General features: G+C 38.1%; 3 protein-coding genes across 4 annotated transcripts in view; 1 reads left to right on the top strand and 2 right to left on the bottom strand.

The window, feature by feature from the left end:
• The window catches only part of si:dkey-22o22.2 (neural-cadherin), a 101717-nt gene extending 97309 nt beyond the window's left edge, over positions 1 to 4408 (top strand). Inside the window, exons 31-32 of the mRNA XM_052577531.1 lie at positions 1158 to 1315; positions 1661 to 4408. Of these exons, the coding sequence (XP_052433491.1) occupies positions 1158 to 1315; positions 1661 to 2119 (617 nt within the window). The 3' untranslated portion in view covers positions 2120 to 4408. The remainder of the gene's footprint in view (positions 1 to 1157; positions 1316 to 1660) is intronic.
• Positions 4409 to 8104: 3696 nt separating this feature from the next.
• Positions 8105 to 13519, bottom strand: ccne2 (cyclin E2). Of its 2 annotated transcripts, none has more exons than XM_052577523.1 (11): positions 13501 to 13519; positions 12537 to 12577; positions 12339 to 12414; positions 12171 to 12224; positions 11453 to 11601; positions 10799 to 10934; positions 10552 to 10698; positions 10185 to 10415; positions 9986 to 10097; positions 9101 to 9258; positions 8105 to 9014 (listed from the first exon to the last, which is right to left on the bottom strand). In XM_052577523.1, the coding sequence occupies exons 2-11, from the start codon at positions 12548 to 12550 to the stop codon at positions 8910 to 8912; spliced, it is 1182 nt and encodes a 393-aa protein (XP_052433483.1). In that variant the 5' UTR covers positions 12551 to 12577; positions 13501 to 13519; the 3' UTR covers positions 8105 to 8909. The 2 variants fall into 2 exon arrangements, with proteins under 2 accessions (XP_052433483.1, XP_052433484.1); XM_052577524.1 differs by having other exon boundaries at positions 12171 to 12221; positions 13501 to 13517.
• Positions 13520 to 15415: 1896 nt separating this feature from the next.
• tp53inp1 (tumor protein p53 inducible nuclear protein 1) lies at positions 15416 to 22807 on the bottom strand. Its single transcript, XM_052578963.1, has 4 exons — positions 22563 to 22807; positions 20447 to 20755; positions 18196 to 18547; positions 15416 to 17642 (listed from the first exon to the last, which is right to left on the bottom strand). Exons 2-4 carry the CDS (start codon positions 20568 to 20570, stop codon positions 17390 to 17392), a joined length of 729 nt encoding a protein of 242 aa, XP_052434923.1. The 5' UTR covers positions 20571 to 20755; positions 22563 to 22807; the 3' UTR covers positions 15416 to 17389.
• Between the last annotated feature and the right edge of the window lie 1543 nt (positions 22808 to 24350).

The raw sequence follows: 24350 nt of genomic DNA, 5'->3' as shown, positions 1-24350 counted from the left end.
CCACTAGTTGAGAAAGGTTGGGAACCACTGTGTCTATTGAGAAAACTGTCAATAGGGAGCCAACACACAGAGGTAAGACAAGCCAGTGTGTGAGTGTGTGTGTGTGTGTGTGTGTGTGTGTGTGTGTGTGTGTGTGTGTGTCTCAGGTGTGACAGGTACAACAATGACGTGACAGGCTGGCAGTGCCCCCCAGGCCTCTCTGCCAGCTCTGATACACCGTCAGCCACATAACAAGCAGACAAACAAATCCTTTTTAAAGCATTACTGCATGCAGGCAGGAAGAAATTACTCATCAACTGAAGCAAAAATGAGAAACGTGCTGCCAGATGATGGGATTGGTTGGGCTTATGGCCTTCAGAGAAATTTGGCAGAAAATGATGGGTTATTTTTGGGTTGATCTGTCTTTAATTGAAAAGAGGGAGTCTTAGCATCCATGAACTGGCAGGATTGCATGAGCTGCTGAAAGATGATGCCTGCAATCAGACTTTTGCACTTGATAGTCAAAATCAAATCAAAACTGACCGTTTACTTCTTTAACTTTTTTGGGGATGATTTACAAATTGTGCAAGTTATTCTCATTTGTAAGTCGCTTTGGATAAAAGAGTCTGCTAAATGACAATGTAAATCTTATTCCAAAGACAAAAAAATCTTTGTAAACTTTCATCAGAATATAATATTTTTCTACATCTCTGAATTATAATCCAGGGCTCCAAAATCACATTTAAACCTGTAAATAATATAATTTCATTATTAACATATATCATTTGTAAATATAACAGTTTGTTAATATATAAAATATTTTTGTATTGAATTATAATTTGTCAGCATTTATTTGATCAAAAATACACTAAAAACAGTAATATTGTGAATATTATTACAATTTAAGTATTTTCATATATTTTAAAATGTAGTTTATTCCTGTGATGCAAAGCAGAATTTTCAGCTTCATTACTCCTGTCTTGTCAAATTAGAAGCATTTTCATCAGTTGTCTTAAACTTCTTAGGACCACTTTGCTTGTCACATTATGGAAGTAAAATGTGTTTCCAAGTATTTACTGTCATTTAATATGTAAAGCATCCACACTTCCACCACCAAAAATGTGTAGAACTGGTTTCATCATTCTTGTATATAATCTCTCTCTCTCTGTCCTCTGCAGCTGTGCTCGTGGCAGTGACTGTATGGAATCAGAAGGGCAGCCGGAATAAGTTCCGCAAGCGAGGTGTTTACCACATCCCAGCGGAGCACGAGAGCTGGGAGGACATCCGGGAGAACATCCTCAACTACAACGAGGAGGGAGGAGGAGAGCAGGACCAGGTATTCCATTAACACAGGGCAGCCGGGGGAAATATTGATTTACTTTCAGTAAGACTCAGGTCAGGGGAATGACCTCCATCAGCAGCTACACTGCCATCCCATCATCCTCTAGGTGGCAGCTTTCAGTACCTTAGAAATTCAATCTGCACAACATGATTTACACAAGAGCACAGCTATGCTCAGAATGGAATACTAGCATGCAGTCTATGCTATATTGTTGTCACGTCACATGATGTCATACATTGCATTTTTTTTTAATCCAGATACTTCTTAATTAAAGTTTTAAAATTTGCAGATTCTATAGCACTTTCCCAGAATTTAACATGTGGCCTATGTGTCCACCAGAACGCCTATGACATCACCGAGCTGAAGAGGCCGCTGTGTTCCAGCTTGTCCCAGTCCTCCTCCTGCACCACCGCCCCCCTCATCAAGTCATCCCAGGGCTCTCAGGAGGAGGTCCATCCCTCCGGAGCCACCCTTCCCTACCACCACATCGCCAGCTGCGGGGGTCACTGCTCCATGGACTTCAAGAGCTACGTGTCGCGCATCATCTGGGAGGCCGACAATGACAGCCTGGCGTTCCCCATGGACACCTACCACGTGTACTGCATCGAGGGAAAGGGCTCCAGCGCAGGCAGCCTCAGCTCGCTGGGATCGGCTGTTTCAGAGGAGGCCTTTACCTACGACTCCCTGCGGCGCTGGGGCTCCAAGTTCGAAGGCCTCGGCGAGCTTTATCGCCGACCGGAGCTGGCCATCCCCTACATGGACACGGTGCAAAGCCAAAGCCAGGAACAACAACAATAACCGGACGACTTCAAGCCCAGCATTTGTTTTTGTGTTAGTGTTTTATAGCCTTTATAGGGTTCCAGTTTGAACGCTACAAAAATGTGTCCTAAAAAAAGGTTTCTGTTGATTTGTGATACAGTTGGACAGCTTTAAGGGTGAGGAGCAGCTGAGGTTAGAGGACTGACTTGTTTTATTTATTGAGTGAAATATTAAATGTACTGTATTTATTTTTGCTCTGATAGGGAACAAAGCCAGCGAATCATCAGGACTTCACCATGATGAACATAGTATGCGGTCACAACTAAGGGGTGTTTTAGTGAACACACATGTCTAATGCTGCGTTTCATCCCACTTGGAAATCCAGCTTTCTTTCTGAAAATGTGCATTAGGATGCCACTTTATGTAAGATTTTCATCTTAGAAGCTTGCGCTGAACTATGATTTTGCCAAAATGTGAGTTCACACTACCGTTCAAAAGTCTGGGATCGGTAAGAAGTTTTGTTTTTGTTGTTTAAAAACAGTAAAACATTAATATTGTGAAGTACTATAACTTTTTAAAACAATCTTTTTATATTTTAATGTAATTAATTCCTTTAATGACAGAGTTGAATTTCTAGGATTTTTTTGATGAAAAGAAAGCTTTTGGACAACGTAATGAGACTTTACTGTCATTTTGATCAACTGAATGTGTTTTTGCTGAATAAAAGTATTAATTTCTTAAAGAAATAATAATAAAAAGAATTTCAAAAAAATTAAAAAATAAATAGATAAATCTTACTGACCCCATACTTTAACTTAAGCAGGGAACCCATGGTACTGGAAACCATTACATTAAACATTGAAAGAAATTATATTTAAATTTAGATAAAATAAAATGTTTAAGTATTTTTTAGGATACAAAATACTTAATTCATTCAATTCTATAAAATCTCTAAAAAAATAAATGAATATAATTATATATATAATTAATTATATATATAATATAATTAATTATATATATAATATAATATAATTTAATAAATTAAATTCTTGAAGTCATAAATTACTGGAAAGCTAATGGACATGTCATGAAAATTGCACAGAAAGATTAGTCAAAAAAGTTTGGGAACCCTGCTTGAATAATACCCAGTTAACAATTAACATTCACTGCATCAATGAGACAATTTTCCTACATTTACACACTGATGAAACCTGTTCAGTTTGCACTGACAGCAAGGTGTAAAACGCTAAATGATCTTCTCCGGATCATCATACCGTACACCAGCAGAGCCATTAGGTTCTGTATGTCATTGAGAATCAGACCACAAAAGATGGTTGAAATTAAATAGATCCCACATCCGCCTTTGAATGGAGCGCAGCATTATTCCCAGCAGTTTACTGATCAAGGCGTAATGTTTCAGAAATCTGCACTTGACCAAAACTCTTGTTTTAATTCACCCAGCTGCACTAGTAATGGACGCCCACTTATGAATTTTACTCTGAAGCATAAATTTGCCAAAAGAGGGTCACAAAGACAACGAAAGGCTTCATAGGTGACTGATGTGCCAATGAATCACAAATCCACTCATGCAAAGAGAGCATACGTTACATTACTTTCAGTCAGTGGTGGTATAAATCTACATTCTGCCATGAATATTCATTGTGTAGTTCATTTTCTTTGTCTTTTTCATAAGAGGGGCATAGTGTGTGATGCCAATCATTTCTGTTGCTGGTGTGCTGAAACTGAGTCTCACAACACCAGATGAATGTGTATTTATTAGCCGAAGATGAAAACTCCACTGTGTCAAAGTCTGTTTTAAAAGTTCAAATGTGGCCAGACACAGCGCAAATACAATCATTAAAAAAAAAAAAAAAAGTATGGATATTTTAAATTGCAATATACTTACAAAGGATCTGTATAGTTCTATTTTTATTGTTGTGAAAACGAATATTAGTCTGCTCAAATTTGCAGGCTGCATTTTGTAAGAACAAGGAGCCATAAGATTGGGTTTTCAGTTAGGTTAGTCCTCAAATAAATGCTCAGAAAACCTATACAGAAACATAAATTGAGTTGAAGACACATGGCCATTGCTCTTTTTCTGGAAAGGTCCAGGCAATGTCCCTCCATGCCTCCTGTAAACCTTCTAACAAGAGCATGAGGTCATTGTCATAATGGCTTATAGTCGACTTGAAATGTTCCTTTTAGCCCATCACAGACCTGTGCTGCTCGTTGAACCATGTAAATAATGTAAATACAGAAATACTTTTTCTAGGGCCTTAACATTTTCCTTTTTGTATATGAATTTTAATAAATGAACTGTTTTCCTTGCGCAAACGTGAGAGCGTGGTTATTTTGTCGTGTAGTTTCCTCATCCTGCATTTCACGCTTTAATGGCACTGATTTTCTTTTGTGTTTTTTTACTGCCACCCAGCGGTGATTTACAGTAATGGCACTGATTTTCTTTTGTGTTGCTTTACTGCCACGCAGCGGTGATGTACAATAATCACAATCCCACCCCCCAAGGATTGTTATCAGTTGCCTTATGATCTCTAGTTTCCTGTTTATTTAGGTCCTTCCAAGAGGTACCAATAGGTAACATTAACAAAAAAAAATGTTCAGCCTTCTAAACTCCCTGATATGTGAACCGAGCAAAGTTTGCTCTCATTCTGTTACATGGTTTTCTGAATCAATATCTGTTTAAGTTTCACTGTTAAGAGCCATAAAGTATCTTAGAAAATTTTAAAGTATCTTACTTAAAATTTAAAATAAAGTATCTTAGTTTTTTAGTATCTACTAAAAATGTTTAGCAGCTGTGTAGGTCAGTATGAACCCGTTTAATCAGTTAAATGGGTAGAATGAATGTTTTTGGCAGCTGGTCAGTATAATTTGCTATCTTTTCCTCTTTGTGGTAATACTCCCACTTTGCCTATCAAATATATTTGTCTATGTTTCACGTGTTTGTTTGTTTGTTTTTTTAATTTTTGAGCTACATGAGGTCTGATACCTTTCTACATTCCTGGTTTATCTTTCTGACACCTTAAGTTCTGTTGTATTTATGTATTTATGAAATGTATTTACTTTTAGTTGTTTTTTATACATACATGTGTGTGTGTGTATATTCCTTCTCTGCTAATGTCTCCACTGCTAAAATGACATACTACCATAACAAATTAACAATTCATCTAACTCTGGCATGCTTTTTAAAACGCTTCCTCGCTCCTTTGACCTCCATCTCTGCCTCCTGCTTCATCTCTAATAGCTGACAACTTTGCCACGTTTTTCATTAATAAAATTAAACACATCAGTGCACAATTTTCACCACCACAATCTGTCAAGCTCATATCACCAGCAAACATACACTCATTTACATCCTTCTCTTCACTCTCTGAGGCAGATATGCCTCCAAACTCATCCTTTCTAATCATCCTACTACTTGTCCACTTGATCCTATTCCAGCTCATCTCCTTCAAGCCATTTCTCCTGCAGTTGTACCTGCACTCACTCACATCATCAACACTTTCCTCCACACTGGTGATTTCCCTCATCATTTAGACAGGCACGTATAACTCCACTACTTAAGAAACCCCACCTCAACCCATCTCTTTTAGAGAACTACAGACCAGTTTCCCTTCTTCCTTTCATTGCAAAAAACACTTGAACGACCTGTGTTCAACCAAGTCTCTGCATTTTTCACACAGAACAACTTCCTTAAACAGCAACCAATCTGGCTTCAAAAGTGGACATTCAACTGAGACTGCCTTGCTCTCAGTTGTTGAAGCCCTAAGACTGGCAAGAGCGGAATCCAAATCTTCAGTTCTTATCCTGCTTGACAGAACCTGCATCACTAGGTTCTGTCATTCAGAAACATGGCTATTAATACTACTGCTATGCTGATGACACTCAACTCTACCTTTCATTCCATCCTGGTGATCCGACGGTAGCTACTCACATCTCAGTTTGTCTAACAGACATTTCTTGTTGGATGAAGGACCATCACCTTCAACTCAACCTTGCCAAGACAGAACTGCTTGTGGTTCCAGCAAACCCATCCTTTCATCACAGTTTCACCATCCAGTAAAGCACATCAACCATAACTCCTTCAAAAACAGCCAGAAGCCTTGGAGTTATGATTGATGATCAGCTGACATTCTCAGACCACATTGCTAAAACTGTCCAGTCCTGCAGATTTGCTTTATTCAACATCAAGAAGATCAAGCCCTTTCTTTCAGAACATGCTTCACAACTCCTTGTTCAAGCTCTTGTTTTGTCCAGGCTGGACTATTGCAATGCCCTCTTGGCAGATCTTCCAACCAGTTCTATCAAACCTTTACAATTAATCCAGAATACGGCAGCAAGATTAATTTTTAATGAGCTGAAAATAATACATGTCACACCTCTGTTTATCAATTTGCACCTGCACTCCTCGCATAAAATTCAAGGCATTGATGTTTGCCTGAAAAACCACCACTGGCTCTGCACCCCTTTACCTAAATGTATTACTTCAGACTTATGTGCCCTCTAGAAGCTTGTGTTCTGCAAGTGAACGTTGCTTGATTGTGCCTTCCCAAAGAAGCACAAAGTCACTTTTACGGACTTTTAAATTAAATGTTCCCTCCTGGTGGAATGAACTCCCCAACTCAATCCGAGCAGCTGAGTCCTTAGCCATCTTCAAGAATCGCCTTTAAACCCATCTCTTCCGTCTTTATTTGACCCTCTAACTTTAGCACTCACTATTATTCTAAGACCTCTAAGACTAGTTTGCTCTATTCTTTTTCTATTCTATCTGTTTTCTTTTTATTTATTATATCATTTAAAAGCCCTTGCTACGTGTACTGTGTTTATGCTAACCGAGACTTGTCATAGCACCTAGATATCATTGCTCTTTTTGTTGTTTTGTTTGCTTCCATTGTCCTCATTTGTAAGTCACTTTTGATAAGAGTGTCTGCTAAATGACTAAATGTAAATGTATATATATACATATATCTGTCTAAAAGTTCTCCAAGCCATTATAATGCAGTGGAATGTGGGACACATCATTAAATGTAAAAGCATGTTTGGAGTGGGTTCTTTGTCTCAGAGGTTCTTGCAGGGGGTTGGGAGTTCAGGGGTAGGAAGCCCACTGAGGAGGGGGCACTCGTCCCAGAACTACACAATAACTCCCACAAAAGCATTGTAAGAAGAGTTCATGTCTTCAGCGCCAGCCACATGTCTGGCAGACACCTCTTCATACAGACCAGCTGACCACTGCAAAAACAAGCATCCTCTTTGCTGGAGGATCTATATGTACCAACATGGAAAAAGACCATTACACAACTTTAATACGAGAAAAAAACTTTGAGCTCTAATAATACCCAGTGGCTTCTGCAAAGAGCTGCTGTAAGAGTTTCCTGTTAAAAACTCTCCACACACTGTATCAAAGGGTGTTTGTCTTCATTGTCTTTCCTCTCTCAGTTAGTCTGGGTGTGAGGACAGCAACAACTTCTTGGGAGACTTAGACATAACAAGGACACCTCAACACCCTCATTAGGACAATTTACAATTCAAATCGGTCTTAGTGCTTTTCCTTTGTCACTCCACCAAAAGGTACATCACCTCCTCCTCCATCACTCGCATGCAACAGAATGACAATGGCTTCATATTAGACCAGCAATGATTGACATTTCTCTAGATTAACGTTCAATTATTAGTGTATGTAAAACTGCAAGTTTCAAGTCTGATGACTTGAAAAAAATAAATTCTTATTTGAAAGAAAAAATGCTGTTCTTTTTAATGTAATATTTAAAGTATCCGTGTTTGAACGAGCCGTTTTTTTGGGAGGGGCAGTCTTAACTTTTTTATAGAATTTATCTTTGGATTTGACTTTAGTCTTTGCAACTTTGCAGATCTTCTTGCTCCAAGTGCTTGTATCACTCCAAAGAAAAAGGAGAAATTGAAAGCACATAAGACTTTAAAAATGACTTCTGCAGGATCGCGTGACAGTTAAGACTGGAGTTGGGCTTTGACCATGACAAAAATACACAGAGGACTCATTTTACTTTTAATACCTTCACATTGGAAATTACACATTACAGTCTTGAAATTATTATTTGTACACATATACATCTTCTGTACAATTCATAGTACATTTTTACACTGTTCTCAAATCAACAATGAAGCTAACATGACTGGCTCAAGCCCAGGTCAAATTTTATTCAAGCTATGCTACAAACAAAAGGCATTAAATTCATAAATAGCAAGCACCTCAAATTATTAAATATGCCTTTGGCATTGAGGAACAAAATTGCAATTCAAATATTAAAACTGAAAATCTATCGATTTGAAATAAATATGCACTTTGCTTAAATTCAGTTTGGTAAATTCACTTCTGAGGGGTGAAAACAGTCAAGTCTTACAGGAGTATCTTGAGAATTAAAACAAGGGAATGATGTTCACAAGGACCTGAAGGTTTAAGAAAATAGGCCAATAAGCGATTCGGCTGGCTGTACAGGCTCGTCCTGTTTAACAAGCAGTTAGCACCACTGGGTTAACACATTCACGCCAAAATTCAGAACATACGTTTCACATCACACACAAACACACTCACAATAAAATTAAATTGTATTTACATAACATAAAATGGTAACATATGATCCATGAAGCAGCAGCAGCATCTGTGCAGACTTCTGAACTGGCAACATAGCCAGAAGCTCTTAAGCAGGTTCAGCTTTATGATCATTAAAGTTTCATTTCTAGCTTCAGAAAATGTATATTAATCCATTCTTCGATGGAAGGCACTTCTGAGTGCTTCAAATACTGCTCTGGGAAACCAAACTCGGGTTCTCCATCAATTTCAATTAGCAGGTTTCTCAGTGCTTTTAGGAGGGGTCAGTATTCCAGCTACAGCCAATGGAGACATCCGGTCCAAGCTGTCCTGCTGCCGATCATGTGCTTCACTCTGAAAACACACGCACACAAAAAAAGAATGTAAAAACCTGTTCAATCGTAAATAAAACTGAGGAGACTATGAAAAAGAGAACTCACCAGCATGGCCAGATAGTCCACGTGGGTCTGTATGTTGTGTCGGCCTTCTGCCGCCACCTTTTTGAAGTCCTTCAGCTGTGGTCTGGGCCATTCACGTACCGCTCGTGCAAATGGGTTCATCCACCGCACACAGCTTGATATGCTGTCCCATGTGAGCCCTGGTAAGGAAGAAAAAAAAATATTTAGCACAAATCAAATCAACTGATTCAAAACTTTGGCATAAAAAAAAAAATTTATAGCCCTCATAGCCCAGGTATCTGTTATTGTTCTAGGCATAAACTCGCTTCATGTTGAAAAAAAAAAAAATGCTATCTTCATTTTGCATCTCAAGTGAATTTCTCTTGATTTAAGTGACGTGACATTCAGCCAAGTAAGGTGACCCATACTCAGAATTTGTGCTCTGCATTTAACCCATCCAAAGTGCACACACACAGAGCAGTGAACACACACACACACACTGTGAACACACACCCGGAGCAGTGGGCAGCCATTTATGCTGCGGCGCCCGGGGAGCAGTTGGGGGTTCAATGCCTTGCTCATGGGCACCTAAGTCGTGGTATTGAAGGTGGAGAGAGAACTGTACATGCACTCCCCCCACCCACAATTCCTTCCGGCACGAGACTAGAACTCACAACCCTTAGATTGCGAGTCCAACTCTCTAAACATCAGAGATTTATGATTAGATATTTAAAAAGGAAATCAAAACAAAAATACTGTGGAAGATTCTTCATTCTTCACAGTGCACATAACATTTAATCCCATAAGTTCATGAACTGAAAACCTTTTAAGGCCTTAATTTGTAGAAGAGCATACTTTTAATGACCTTTTTAAGAGCTGCAGAAACCCTGAAAATCCTCAAAGGATATCCATGACCAGAAAGCTCACCTGATACTTTATGGACCGTTTCAAAAGAAGTAAAGTGACAAAACGCAGCAGCAGCGAGGACTCCATACTGGTAATCCAAACAATTCATGTCCAGAATGCAAAGATCCAACAACTGCAGAGAAGATTCAAGAGTCAGAAGGGGCATCAAGATAACAAAACAGCTGTATCCAGCTTTACGTTTAAGGAGCTGAAGCCTCACCTGAGTGATCTGGATGTAGGTTTCCTGCGAGAACTGAGGAATGAGGAAATTAGCATCGTCCTTCGAAGAGTCCACTTGGGAGTAGAGCTTCAACCATGAGATGACGGTCTCAGGACAGAGCTCCCACTTCAACGCCTTCAGTATCACAAGCTCTTTAGCCAGAATCTCCTCCTCGTTGCAGGCCCCGTCCGTCACGTAAGCAAACTCCTGGAGCTTTGGCGGGTAAATCTCCTGTCAAACAGAGATACATTTTATGAGAAAAGTGGCACCATGGACTTCTGAGGACTTGTATTATCATTAACAAATCTTACAGTAAACCCCCGCAGTTCTGCAAAACAGATTGTAGCTGATGACAAAATTTAAGTACCTCGATCTTTGAGGCGATGAAGAGTGACGTTATGCCGATGAGCTGCAGCTGATCTTTGCCGATGTCTTTTTGAGTGAGCATGAAGCGATCAAAGATGTCCTGAGACAAGTAAAATGTTTCCCGGTGGAGAGTATAAACTTCACTGACCTGAGTAAAAAACAATTAATATCAGATTAAACACACAAACAATCAGATGACAAGAACAAAAACACTTTATAAAAAAAAAAAAAAAAAAAGACAAACATACCTCCATGAGCCAGTCGAGCAGAATGGACCTCATTTTGGGCTGCAGGGTTGGATGCTGCTGGATGAAGCCCTTGTCGTGTACATACTTCAGCTCCTTGTTTAGCATCTTTATCCACACATCATCTGAACTGGCCCAGCTGACAGGACAACAGCAAATTAGTACTGAACGATATTAAACACTCAACGAAACATGTTCATAGATGAATTATGCTTGCATATTGCAAGATGCTGGTGATAAAAATCTGTCAAAACTAGCATTACATAACACAGGAAGTGTTTGAAGTGGTTGCAATAAATTAAGCCAAGTTGTTTTCACTATGAGTCTGGATTGTGCCCTATTCGGACGGGACTAGTTTTCTAAACTACGTTTGAGTTTCGATTCTTTTCATCTGATGTCGGCGATATTCATGTATTAATTCAGACAGGACTAACATCTCCGTGGTTATTAGAGAGGTGGGAGGGTCTTTTTTGTACATCTGGGCATCACAGACATTGAGTTTAGTCATTCAGATTGATTAGGGATTTAATTTAATCAAAAGAAACAAACAAAAAAAGCTAATAATGTGGATTGTTTCATTGAGCATTATTTGTAAGAGACTTTGATTTAATAGCATTTCTTCTTTTCAAAGGAAGAGACGCTGTGATCATGTGTTACCTGAGGCATGGCAGCGGAGAGGGTTTCACAAAGAGGTTCTTGAATCTGAAGCGCTTGAAACCAGAAAGATTACTGGTCTCCTGATGAACCTCTTTCTGAGGAGTCTCGATTAACACACTGGGACTAATATCTCCTTCAAAACGCCGGTTCTAGAAAAAGAAAACAGATTTAGATTTTATGAATAGGACCTAGCCAACTAAATAAAGATTAGGCATGAATAAAAAAAAGATTTAGATTACTCAGCATGCGTTTCTTTTTATAAATCCTTGTTTAGTGTACATAATATATGGTTTACATTCAGCATTGACGCAAAGGAATATTCTTTCAGGCATCAAATGACATTTTATGCTTATTAACCTTTATCAATACAGCAGCAGCAAAACAAAACGTTAATTACACTAAAGATCACAGACAGAATTCAAAAAAAAAATTTCAGTAATCTAATAAAAAATAAGATGTTTTTTCGCGGGCTGCTGAATAAAGGAAATAAACGCGGGAGGTTCTGGACGTGACGTCAGGGCGCGCTGATTATCTTGGTGACATCATTACTGCGCGTAACTGAATTACTTCCTAATAAACAGTGACTGCCAGTGATAAACGAATATTTATTGCCACACAAACTTGTAATTAATATAACCAGTCTGGCTCTTTTAGCCAAATAATACGAATAAAAAACAAATATATGTAATACTGATAATAATACATTTCATCAGCTTACCTGAATCTCATAGTGTTGTTTCTTAGCTGCTGACGGGACTCTTCTATTGCACTGCTGAAGAAAACAAAAAAAGCAGTTATGATATTTAAATATTTGCGTATATTCTGAAGAAAAATATACACTGCAGTTTCAATAACGTAACATTCAAAATAAATCGTAATATCTCACCTCGCCTTTTCTTTTCCTCAGAGGTTTATTTTGTTCTGGTGCGTTTTCATTTCTTTCTTGTAATGTGATGCGATTACTATTAAAACACAAACGTTATAAAGAAAGAATTTACTTAACGTTGCTGGGTTTTTAAAGGTTGGCCAAATCAAACATTCGACGAACAAATTCAACAAACAAAAACTAACTAATAATTCTTACCTGCGTCTTGACATTTTCTAAACAAATGGTGTGCTTTTCTCCTGTGAAACAGAAACATAACGTTAAATTACACTTTTATTAGTCAGCACCTTTTCAGTCTAAACTAAGAATAGGATGGTTACTACATATTTAAAACGTATTAATAAAGAATAAAGCGCTTAAGAGAAATAACTTGCTAGCAAAAAAAAGGCAATAAACAAACACCGAAGCTTTAGCCATTTGACCAGAGAGAAGTTACACACATGACCAGAAATACCGAGCGAATTTTTATAATTCATACGAATTAAAAATAATTGCAAATCGAAAGGAACTGCGAGTAAGTTGAATGCTAAGTCTACACAAGCAGCAATATGATCATCTGATGTTTTTACTCAAACCAGAAATACATGATCCAGTTTTGTAGGTTTATGAAAGGACAGTCCGCGCCAATTTACATGAAGCGGGAGACTACGGCTGCCCCCCAAAAAACCCATCGAAGACGTATTTAAAGCGCATTAAGCACCAGTTTAACAGAAAATACAGTTAAAGCAACTCTTAGGTTACCCATAACGTTACAATTTGTCACAATAGCAGTTATTTTGACAATTTCAGAAGGTTACAAACGCACGTCCACGTACATACGAGGATCTAATCTGGCGCCTAAGGTTAGCAGAGCTGGCTAACTTTCAGCAACATCCCCCTCCGAGGTCGACATTACATTCAACTTTTGCTTACGAGATACTTCTAAACACATTCATTGCGCTTTCTGTCTGAACAATCTAGCTAAAACAGCTGCTTTAAGGGGTCTTCAACTTAAGTCGTAACTTGACCAAGTTAAAAGGCACAAATTTACGTTTTAAAGCAAAAGCAACATAAAACAACAGCACTTTGTCTGCTAAAACATGTTTACGAAACGATTTCAACTAAGTTAAATTTAAATAAAAAAAGATTACAGGTGAAAGAAGACTAAAGTAAGTATCCTTACCGCAGTGTTCAGTGCAAATGAATGAAAGGATGGCGCCAAGCATTATATACCAGCGGTTCGCGGCTACTGCGCATGCGTCTCTTTTCAGCCTTTAAAAACAACCCGAAATATACATATAGCATTGTGTTTGGGGGCTAAAAATGACCGGACAGTCTCATGTGTGATGGTTTAAAAAACATCTGCATGGATTTAGAAATGATTATATTGATTGTTTGCGAGAAACCTACAGAAATGTCTGTGGTTTGTAGACTTGCTTTTAGCCGCGTCGACCTTTGGTTTAAATATGTAAAAAAACGCGCTTTCCTGCTTTCCCGGTTAAACGAATCCGGGGTTCGAGGACCTAATGCATCATATGCGAATAGGTCTGTGTGTTAAAAGTCGCGTTTATATTAAATAATTACGGAGTTTTTGACTTTGAGGAGACGCTTCCTAGTTTGACAGCTTCTAGTGGGCGGGGATTCCAATCGGTTTGACCAATCCGGTTATTCTGTGAGAAACAACGTGCTCTTGTAAACAAACCCATGAGAGGATTCTTATTCTGACAGGCGTATTAAATAAGATACTTAACATTAATCTTATCATAATATTATTTGCATTTCACAAGCATAGATGTCAATTTATCAACCAAAACACTTGTTTGTTGTTGTTGTTCTTAAATTAATTATCTTGATTCTGTAATTATCATGTACATTTTTTTTTTGTGCCAAGGCGTTTGTATGTATTCTAGCCCCTGGTTACATTGTTATATTTATCTGAGCATGAAAACAAAAATGACATGAATAGGCTAACATACATTTTACCGCTTTTGCACCCGGCAAGATAAACACTAAATAACACACAAGGGAAATACAGTTATATCGATACACGATCAGTGTATCAGCTCTACTTAAACACGTAAAAAACTGATTGTTTTAACCTTTTAAAAAACTACAAAACTCCAGGAATAGTTTTTTTGGAAAAGCGGAGCTTCAAACAGTAATCCCGCTCACTCTTTTGTTTTGTGTATGTTAAAATACGTCACATCCGGGGTGAGGGGAAATATTGCTACGTGGAATATGGAAATAAATAACTTCTTCTTAACGTACTATGTCTTCAAAATGCAGACACCCTCAACATTCTATTTTCCATTAACTTTTTCAAACCAAAGTTATGAAAATTCTGAGGAACTCCAGTACAAAAGCTACTGCCACATTCAGAAATTAACTTTCTTATTAAGAATGTATTAAAATGCTTTTTAACTTGTGAGGAAATAACATTACGTTTCCCTGGTCATATAAAACAGTATTAAGTACTAACTAAAATATTATATATCAAAATCAAGTCAAAAGCAAATATGGTATATTCTGATTTATATATCTGATTTTAGTCAATCAAAGCCATCATATTAACTGCACGTTCAGCATTGTTGAGAGACTATAAGACTATACATGCTACAGGTCACTAGGCACAAGAGGATTAGGAATCAATATAAAAAATATATCAAATGTTCCATAACAGAACAACAAAATGTATTATACTGGCATTTTTACTCTAGCATTTTAAATATATTGGGCATTTTTGACCCTATGAGTAACCTTTAAAAGTACCAATGCATTAAGGAGAATAATGAGGAGGGCATGATTAAACTGGTACAGTTAGAAATCTTCTCTATTAAGGTTAATACCCACACTGGTACAATGAATAACAGGCTTGCAGTAATCATGGCTCGGGATTCTTTAGAGATTAGCTGAGTTGAGTTACAGGTTGGGATGAGATATTGTAACGCTCAACTTTTCATTATAATTTGGTGTGGTGATTAAGTTAAAGTATAACTTACACATGATGCCTGAACATGCAAACATCGACCTAGTCTTTAAGACGTATGTCATTATATTTTAACATTCCTGTTCACTAAAAGAAAAGGCAGAAACCTTAATTTTATATTAAAATGTTTATTGAGAATGGAGTTTACATAATGACAATGCTACTCATATAAAACAGTCTGTGTATGACATTTATTCAAAACACATCAGTTCAAGAAAAAGATAAATAAACAATTCTAAATAATGCTAAAACCCTACACTTTTGGCAAAGTGCTGTATTATTCCAGTAAACTCAAAAAAAAAAAAAAAAAAAAAAAAAGAAAATTCAACCAAAGCATAGTCTAAAACTTAGCAATGCCACAAAGAATTTTCTTCACACATTAAACATAGAAAACATTTGCTACATTTTGTGTAAAAGTTGACAGAGCAAGTGGCTCACAGAGACAAGGTAATCCTCTGTGCATAGTAAAATTACATTTGTTTGTGTCCATTTGGACAAATTTCAAGTTCTTCACGGATGCATTGTCATACTGTTCACCTGGAAGGCACATGATCCCCAAATGCAATTCAAGGCTAAATCAAATCCCTGTTATGAATACCAAATACCAGGCATCTACTGACATAGTGAAAGAGGGCCTCTCCACTATTACTCAAGGAATATGAAGAGAACCTTACGTCCCTTCCATTCCCTTCGTCCACAGAGAAAAATGTCAGAATACAATATACTGCTCAACACAGAATGCAGCAAGCGAAAGAAGAAAAGCTGTAGGTTTCCTTGAGTTGCTAATGCATGTAATATGCATTCAACTGAATGTCAAGAGTAACTGATTTCAGTTTCATTCATTAAGGGGAGACATTTACCTTGGCAGTGTCACTGGAAATTTACAACACCAGGTCACACGAGATGAAGGAATAAAGAGAAACAAACATAACCTACATAGAATTTTAAGTTTGTTGCTACTTTAAATATTTTGTTTAGCAAATACAATGTGTAACTAATCAAATAAAACATGAAAAAGGCATATAACACAAGAAGTCACTACATTGAAAAAAAAATGCTAACAGTTTCACTCCATTGTCAAAGGCTTTAACAGTCAGTTAAGAGAGTTTGTTTTCACAGTCCTTGGGGGAGCAAGCTTTCATTCAAAGTGTGAGACACGCATTATGTTAAAGATTTACATCAATCACAAATATTTCCACTAGGTAACATACACAAGTAAGAGGTTCTCCAGTATGTACAGAGACAATTTATTGTCTGCAAGTAATCTGCATTTTTAGCAAAGAGCAAAGGTGAACAGTGATGACCCTGAGACATGTACTGCAGATATAGAGCAAACATGAAAATTAGCATTACAACACTTGATGTCTTTTTTGTTTGTTTTTAACCTGTTGGAAAATTACCACTACACAGTCATACATCAAATCAGTCACTACAAATAGGAAAAACTGCTTACATACACATCTATGCAGATTACATACACTCTTATCAACTTCATACTGATATGTAATATATTCAATATTTTTTTCTTTTGAAAATATTTTGGAAGTTTTTTTTAAATATATTTTACATATTTTTATATCTACTGTGGAAACAAGGCTTTTAGTGATAATAAACCCAGTATATTTACAATTATTTAAAAGAGAAAAAAAAACTAAAGAGGAAGAAAGCACTGATCTACAGAATCACAGGCAGGTTCCTTCCTAACCAGAAAAGTGCTGCTGATGATTTCATCACTGATGTGACTGAACTTATGGCTTTAAAAAAAGAAAATGCAAAGACAAGTTAAAGGCACTGAAAGTGCCAAGCTGCCTACACATGCTCCAACAGAGCACTACAACACCGTGCTCACTATAACAAGACACTTGGTTATTCAACCTTCATCACATATAACATAAGACAGAACCAGATGGAGCTTATAAAGGAAACAAGATGCAGACACATTCAGGTCAACCGGAACCTGCCGTGAAGTAAAGTGACCTATGGCATTGATTCTAAAGGACTCCGTTCCTTCTGGCGAAAAACTAAGTCTCCCAGTGTGGAAGGGGTGTCATGCAGGGGAGGACGGGGGAGTGCAGTGGGGACGGTCTCAGTAGTTGTACTGCCTCTGGCCCGGCTGGTGAACGTAGCCTCCAGTGGCTTTGGCCTGTCTGGCTCCGCCATCACGCAGCAGGTTGAGGCGGCGGAGGGCGTTGCGGGAAAGCTGCTGGCGCTCCATGTTTTCACGGATGCGCTGGGCCAAGCAGCCGTTCTTGGTCTGCTCCAGAAACCCAGCGTGAGCAGCAACCAGAGCAGCTGTGTAGCACCCAGAAGGGTGACTGGGCCGGCGCTGAACCTCAGATCTGCAAAGCCAAACAGGATCTCTAAGATTCAACTATTTCAGATCGTTATATAACAATTTAACACGTCCTCCTGACATTTTTGATTCTGATGGGTCAGACGCAAGATTTTGAGTTCTGGTGGTTATGAGGAAGATTTGTTTTGTGTGTGTGTGAAGATTGTAATGCATTATAACAAGGACAGTTTCAATTTACATCAATACTTCATGTCCACATAATTATTTATTTGGTGAAATGCCATGTTATAAGTTGTCTGATTGAACATGACCCCAATTTTTTGTCTTGGCTCAATAAGTCTTAAGTAATTTTTGACCATTTATTCACTTATATGGCAAGTAGCCATTAATAAGCAAAATAATGTACAGCTAGAGCATAAACCCCTTCAGAGTGACAAATAAAAAGGGGGGGGGGCACAACGTTTTCCCTAAATGAGACATGTTATAACAGTTTTTCTGAGTGTACAGTGGAATAATCTCCTGACAGGTTTTATTCTGCGATAACAACCAGTTGGATGTACATTAACACTCACAAGCAAAGCTCTCAATCTGCCCTTTACCTTAAAATCGATGGCTCACGGGTGCTGTCCTTGGCAGGTCGTTGACGAGGGCTGTGAACAGCGTACACAGACATGCTGGGATGCTCGATCAGAAGGTTCTCCAGAGGACTAGTCTCCAACAGGACCGGAGCTCTGCCTCCAGCCATGAAACACGGCGGAGGGGTGATGAACCAGCTCTCTTCCAGCCCACATGTCGCCTCTAGACTCAAGAAGTTGCCGTCCTCTGCGTCAGTGTCTGCCACCGAATCCAGAGAGGAGCAGGAGGAGCAGCGCACGGGAGAGTCCAGGGGAGCGACATCGTCAGAGCACACCTCCACCAGATCATCTCCACACGCACCGGAGCAGGCCTTTGCTACAGGAGCAGAGAGAATGTTATTACAGTAAAAAAACAGCTTCTATAGTAATCAGTTCATTAGATTTGAACAAAATACTGTCTGTAACATTTAAACATCAGTGTTCAACTTTTTTTGCATGGTTCACACTTTTTATAAAACCCCAAATTCAGCATGAAATGAAAATTGTGATAATTTTTTTCCACTATTGTGATGTTTATTCGGGTGAAAAAGCTTCTTGAGCGAGAAAAAATGTTGACGAGGGTACATGGGGAAAAAAAAAAAAAAAGAAGGAATGTACCCAGATAAATGTTTTACTATAATGAATTACTCACTCTGGAAGACAAAGCAATGAGGGGAAAAGTCCCATTGACACTGAAATAGTACTAGGCCTATATTTAATCCAAATCATATGTAGAGTGTAGAATATCACACAAAGTAACTTGGAATGCTGAGAAACCATAATTCCTCACTGTTTAACACTGAAAACATCTGAACACTTTCGAGATATCTGCATATATAATTTAAGTATCACCAGTTCTATCGAAAACAACTCCTATGTTTAGACAGATACCGAGAGAGTAAATATTTTGCACACACTCCACTTCTGTTTGTCCTCTTCGTAGCTCCTGGCAGGGAACCAGAAATGGTGTAAACAGCTGGCTTTTGTGAGGCGCTACACATTTAGTGGCCTCTAGAGGGCAGTGTAATCGAACTTGAAGTGAATTAACACTGCAGATCCTTGTCAGCCTTCACATGGAGTTTATGTGACAAATTTGAAATTACAGTGATAACACCTAATATTTACACTAAATGTAACACGACCAACTAGTGATTGGAGGGTCCCACACCCATAACATGGTGTTATAGAACACACAGAACTTCCCTTTCACAGAGCCACACCTTGTTTATCTGTAGCCTTGCAGCGTCCTGCCAGATGACATCAAACATATTCTCAACTCAGCTGCTTGAGAAAGCTTTTAACCCTCTTATGGCACTCTTCAATGTCCCTGAGTAGCCAGTTATCCTTTAGCCCTCTGACCATGACTTCCGTCAAGCTATATGGCTATGAAACAAGAGAAATGTTTTTAATCTCCATTCCCTTCTTGTCTACCTCAGCCTTCAGGCAACGACTGATGCTTGTAATCGTTCCGTGTTCAAGGACGACACACTTTATGTTCATAAAAGGTAACTTAATCTGTTCTATTTTTGTCGTAGACCCCATCATAGACACTTTTGTCTGACAGGCTAAAAGCGTTGTTGCCCATAAACATGTCTGTCCTAAAACAGGGAACTGGACCATCTAGACTGCCTTGCACCTGAAATATTCACACACATACACAATATGAGAAGGCCTGTATTTGGGCAGGCAGCTTATGAGAGGCATCATGTTAATGAGGGCATTGCGTCTGTGCCAGGGGTTACAGAATCTGTAATATGGCTCCTGCAGACCAAGTCATCAGTATCAACCGAGGTGATCTAGGGTCGTCTATTGGGAGAAATTAAGTGGAATTCTGTTTTTTAATGCATGTAAATTGATGCCGTTTCCAACCCCTTTTATGTACATCATAAGATAAATTTGAGAGTAAAATTGGATCTTCTATGCATGGTAAAAGTTGGCTATATAACTGGAAATTGATCTGATCCATATCATGCAGACTTCAACATTATGATGGTATGGCCTAAGTAACATCAGCAGAAAATGAAAGTTGATTCAGAGAAAGAGCAAGTACATTTTAATTAGATTCTGAAGACACTTGTGAAGGACAATTAGACTAGCAAGCACCAATGTTCACAAACACCGTAGTTCTTTTGATGCAAACATCTTGTTCATTTCTGCATTTAGGGAGAAACTCTTACACAAGATCCATATTTCAGTTCACAAATCAGAAACAGGAAATGCAAGAAAGATCTCTCACCTAGATAATCTACCAAAATCCACTCATCATCTTCCTCCTTCTCGTTGAAGTCTGGATCCACAGGACATCCATTGTCCTCTTCCAGGGAGTCTCCAAACAAGATGCTGGTGAACCTCTGGAACATGATATTGCGCGAGGCTGGATAGTCCTGCTCGGTGTGGGCGAAGGCCGGGCTCTTTGGTCATCAGCTGCGGGAGCCGCTCACTGAGATCTTAGTAAAGGCGCTGAAGTGCATTTGTTACACCTTCTCAGCAGAGGAACACCTGATGAAGATCAGCCATAGCTCTTGTTGATTGTGCAAAACAGGCCCTGGAGGACAAGCAAGAAGATAACCGTGTTGTTAACGAAAATGTACACAAAAACTCACCAGCCTTCAAGTACAGAACATTTCCTGGTTCTGTCATGTTCTGTTGCGATTAGCCATAAATTAAAGGTCATAAAATACAGACAGATATTCCTGAGAACAGACCAGCCAAAACAAAGCGGTCTAAAGTGTCTCTGCTGTCACAGATACTCTTCACACGAAGCTGATGCCTATGAAATCTGATCTTTGTACAGACTACAGATACACCCAGCCTCATTCAGGACTATGACTCATTAGGGTACCCTTATCCGTTGTTTTGCTTCCAGCAACAAAGAGAGTCAGCTGTGAAGTGAAGGGCTACAAGCTGTTCTTCACCCCACTACATCATTAAAACAAGACAAACAATTCATACTCCCTTCCACCTGCTCATATAGTCATGGCAGCACTCTTTGTTTGTGTGTTTAGGGGGAGGGGGGCTATTATAGGGTCACATACATATAATAAGCACCCTTCTGAAGCCCAAAATGAGGATTATAGACTGACAAGCAGAGATAAGCAGGGCAGGGATGGCTTTTGTGTCAGCAGCCCAGAGGAAAACTGTATTGCTGAGAGGTCAATCTTTTATAGCTAAGGAGATATAAATTAAACACACCAAGAACTCCATTATGTGTCTACTTGGTTTTCCATTAGATAGGAGATCTTCACTATATACACATTTCTCAAAGGAAAAGCATTGAAGAGTACCATTTAATCTATCTGTTGCGGTACACAACAAAAAAGCTCTAAATATAAATCAGTAAAGATGTTAACAAAATTGAAATTGAACAAAAACCGTCTATGTATTTCATATAGTAATAATAAAAATAAAAAAAATGCAAAGTGCAAATTAAGCTGCACTTGATGCTCATGCACATGACAATTAAAAACAATAAATAAATACAACTAAAGCAGAATATATTGGAACTGCACTTCCTTTTAAATAATCATCTAAATCCAAACCAGGTTGGGATTCTAGCCTGACCAAAATTGTATTCTGCTGATTTAGCTGGCTGAAAACTGGCCACCAATGAAAACCAGCTAACCATCTTAGACTACTGGTTTAAGCAGATATTTTAATATGCTATGTTTATTATTATTATTATTATTTTTTTTTTTTTTCAGGCCCAAAACTGACCACTGACTGCACACATTTCAATATCCATTCACTGATATTGTTCAAATTTCTGGTCCAAAATATATATAAAATGGGAACAACATTTATTGTGGAAGCAAAGAACAAAACAAGGTACCTTACACTCAAGTTAATACAGTTAACTATCATCTTAGACTGTTAAAATAAAATTAATAACGCACCCATGCATTAAGAAAGCATGCACTGTCTCGCTTACTACAATCTGAATATCTGTACAGGTGCAAACATACATGAAAGCTGTATTTGCTTGTCATATATGATGGTTTGTTGACCCGCAGACGGAGCCTGGACGGGGAGGGATGAGCGTAACCCTACACCGAGCGACTGGGCGGACCGTAAAATCTGAACATGCTCACATTGCAGAAACAAATAATCAACATATCAAATCGCCTGCAGGCTTTGACAGGTTGTGATATGCAGAATGTCTAATATATGCAAATAAATTTTTCTTCCATTTTTAACACTGATCCTACATGTTCGATGAAAATGTCTAAATTTCTATTTTTTCCCCTACAACCTATATTAAGTAAATTGTGATAATACATTCATAGTATTCTTTAAGTCCATACGTTTCTATTACGTATTAATGCAGAATGTTCGTCGATGAGGTTTTAACTCACCTGCGGCAAAAAGTGATGTAAACAGGAAGAGGGTTGACTTCCAGAACAAAAACAGATCGCTTCAAGTGCTTGAGGTAGATTATTTGACGTGCGACATATAAAAATATATAAATACAATTCTTCCCGGAAGAAATTTAAAGTTTCTGGACCCTTCAGTTCGGAGTTTTGCAGTCGGTTCTTTTTTTCGTTTCTTCTCCGAGGTCTCAACTGCTCCCTTTGTTATTGTTGTGGAAAATTAACAGCTGATCGGTCGTTACGTAGCTGAGGACGGCCTATGGGCGGGGCATATCAGAACCTCCTCAGCCAATGAAATGTCGCCCCTGAGTATGACTGACTGTCACCAACGCACGTGACCTCATCCCGGGAAAGGCAAGACCGGGCAGAGCACTCCATGTTAAGGAGTGTCACTCGTTTAATGAGTTGTACTAAATTTCTGAAAATATTATTTAAAAATATAATGGTTTAATAAACCTTACATGTTGCCACCTTAACTTTTGAACCATTATTGGCAGAGCAGGATCAGGTCAGTGATAAACTAAGCATTTGGGACAATCCACTCACATTACATAACTGAAATGACTGGATTTTTTTTTCATGAAGTTTATCTTCAACCAGACAGTGCTAAAACATCCTGATGGCTCTAAAAACTTTTAACTATGTTAATGTGTACCTTAGTTTTCATCCAACTAAACAAACTGTTAAAAGAAAACAGCATAAGATTATGTACCGTCAGCTGGTCACCATAAACCATGACATAGCATCCTAAAAATGCATTTATTTACTTTAACAAATAAATAAATGGAAATAAAATATAGACTTGATTATTGGAAAAGAAGATTACACAGCTTTAAAACTGGCCTATCTGACCACAGAACGCATGACTGACCTATCAGAATCAAGTGCATCTAATAATGATTAAAATACTTGAGTAAAACTGACGTTTTGGGGTAAATTGTAAGTAGTATCTTCTTTTTAGCTCTTTATTGAGTGAAATGTCTAGAACAAAACATTGAAATCCTCCCTGTTGTAGATGTAGGTCACCAGTTTTTTGGGAACAAAGCACTCCACCCCCCTCAACCCAGCTCAGATGGATGTATTCAAGAAGGCTGTTTTGCTGAGAGGCCTGTAAAGATTTAGCCATGGCCCATTTTCTGCCCCCGCTAAGACACTATAGTTTGAACAAAAGGACTTGCCCTGGTGAGATCCAATAAAGCAAGCCAAACATGTTATTGCATCGTCCATATATTCAGATATTAATCTATATAGATAATTTATAAAATATTATAATTATTAATAGCTAATGATATTAAAATACATTTTAGGCTTAATGTTTAGAAATATTCATTTTACAATAAAGAAACAACAAATGAGAGTGATATGTAAGTGTTAAAGGATTTGAAGTATACTTAGTATGAATGTATTTTAAATAAATTATGAGATTTTTTAATTACTGTATATACTGCATAATTGAGGATAGAAATTCCAGCCCTACTCAATGCCGAATAGCATTTGTACCCTTTGTCCCCTCTTCCCTTGAAATGAAACAGATCACCTTTTCATCAATATTGAAAAAAAAGTAACTTTCTTTCCTGGTTTGGAATGATGTCTCTGACACTTTTTCTAGTTTACTATCTAATCAGGCAACTTTTTCAGACCACAACACTTGTCCCGATTATGTACATGAGGGAAATTTTCCTGTTGGATAAATATGTTATAACCCTTCATTTTCCCCCTGTTGGATGACATGAGAGTGAATCAGCATTTCTTCTGTATCTGGATATTTCCTTT

The sequence above is a fragment of the Carassius gibelio genome, chromosome B16 (assembly GCF_023724105.1).
Source record: "Carassius gibelio isolate Cgi1373 ecotype wild population from Czech Republic chromosome B16, carGib1.2-hapl.c, whole genome shotgun sequence".
Lineage (NCBI taxonomy): Eukaryota > Metazoa > Chordata > Actinopteri > Cypriniformes > Cyprinidae > Carassius > Carassius gibelio.
Note: the sequence above shows the minus strand (reverse complement) of the source record. Positions and strands in the feature narration are given on the sequence as shown.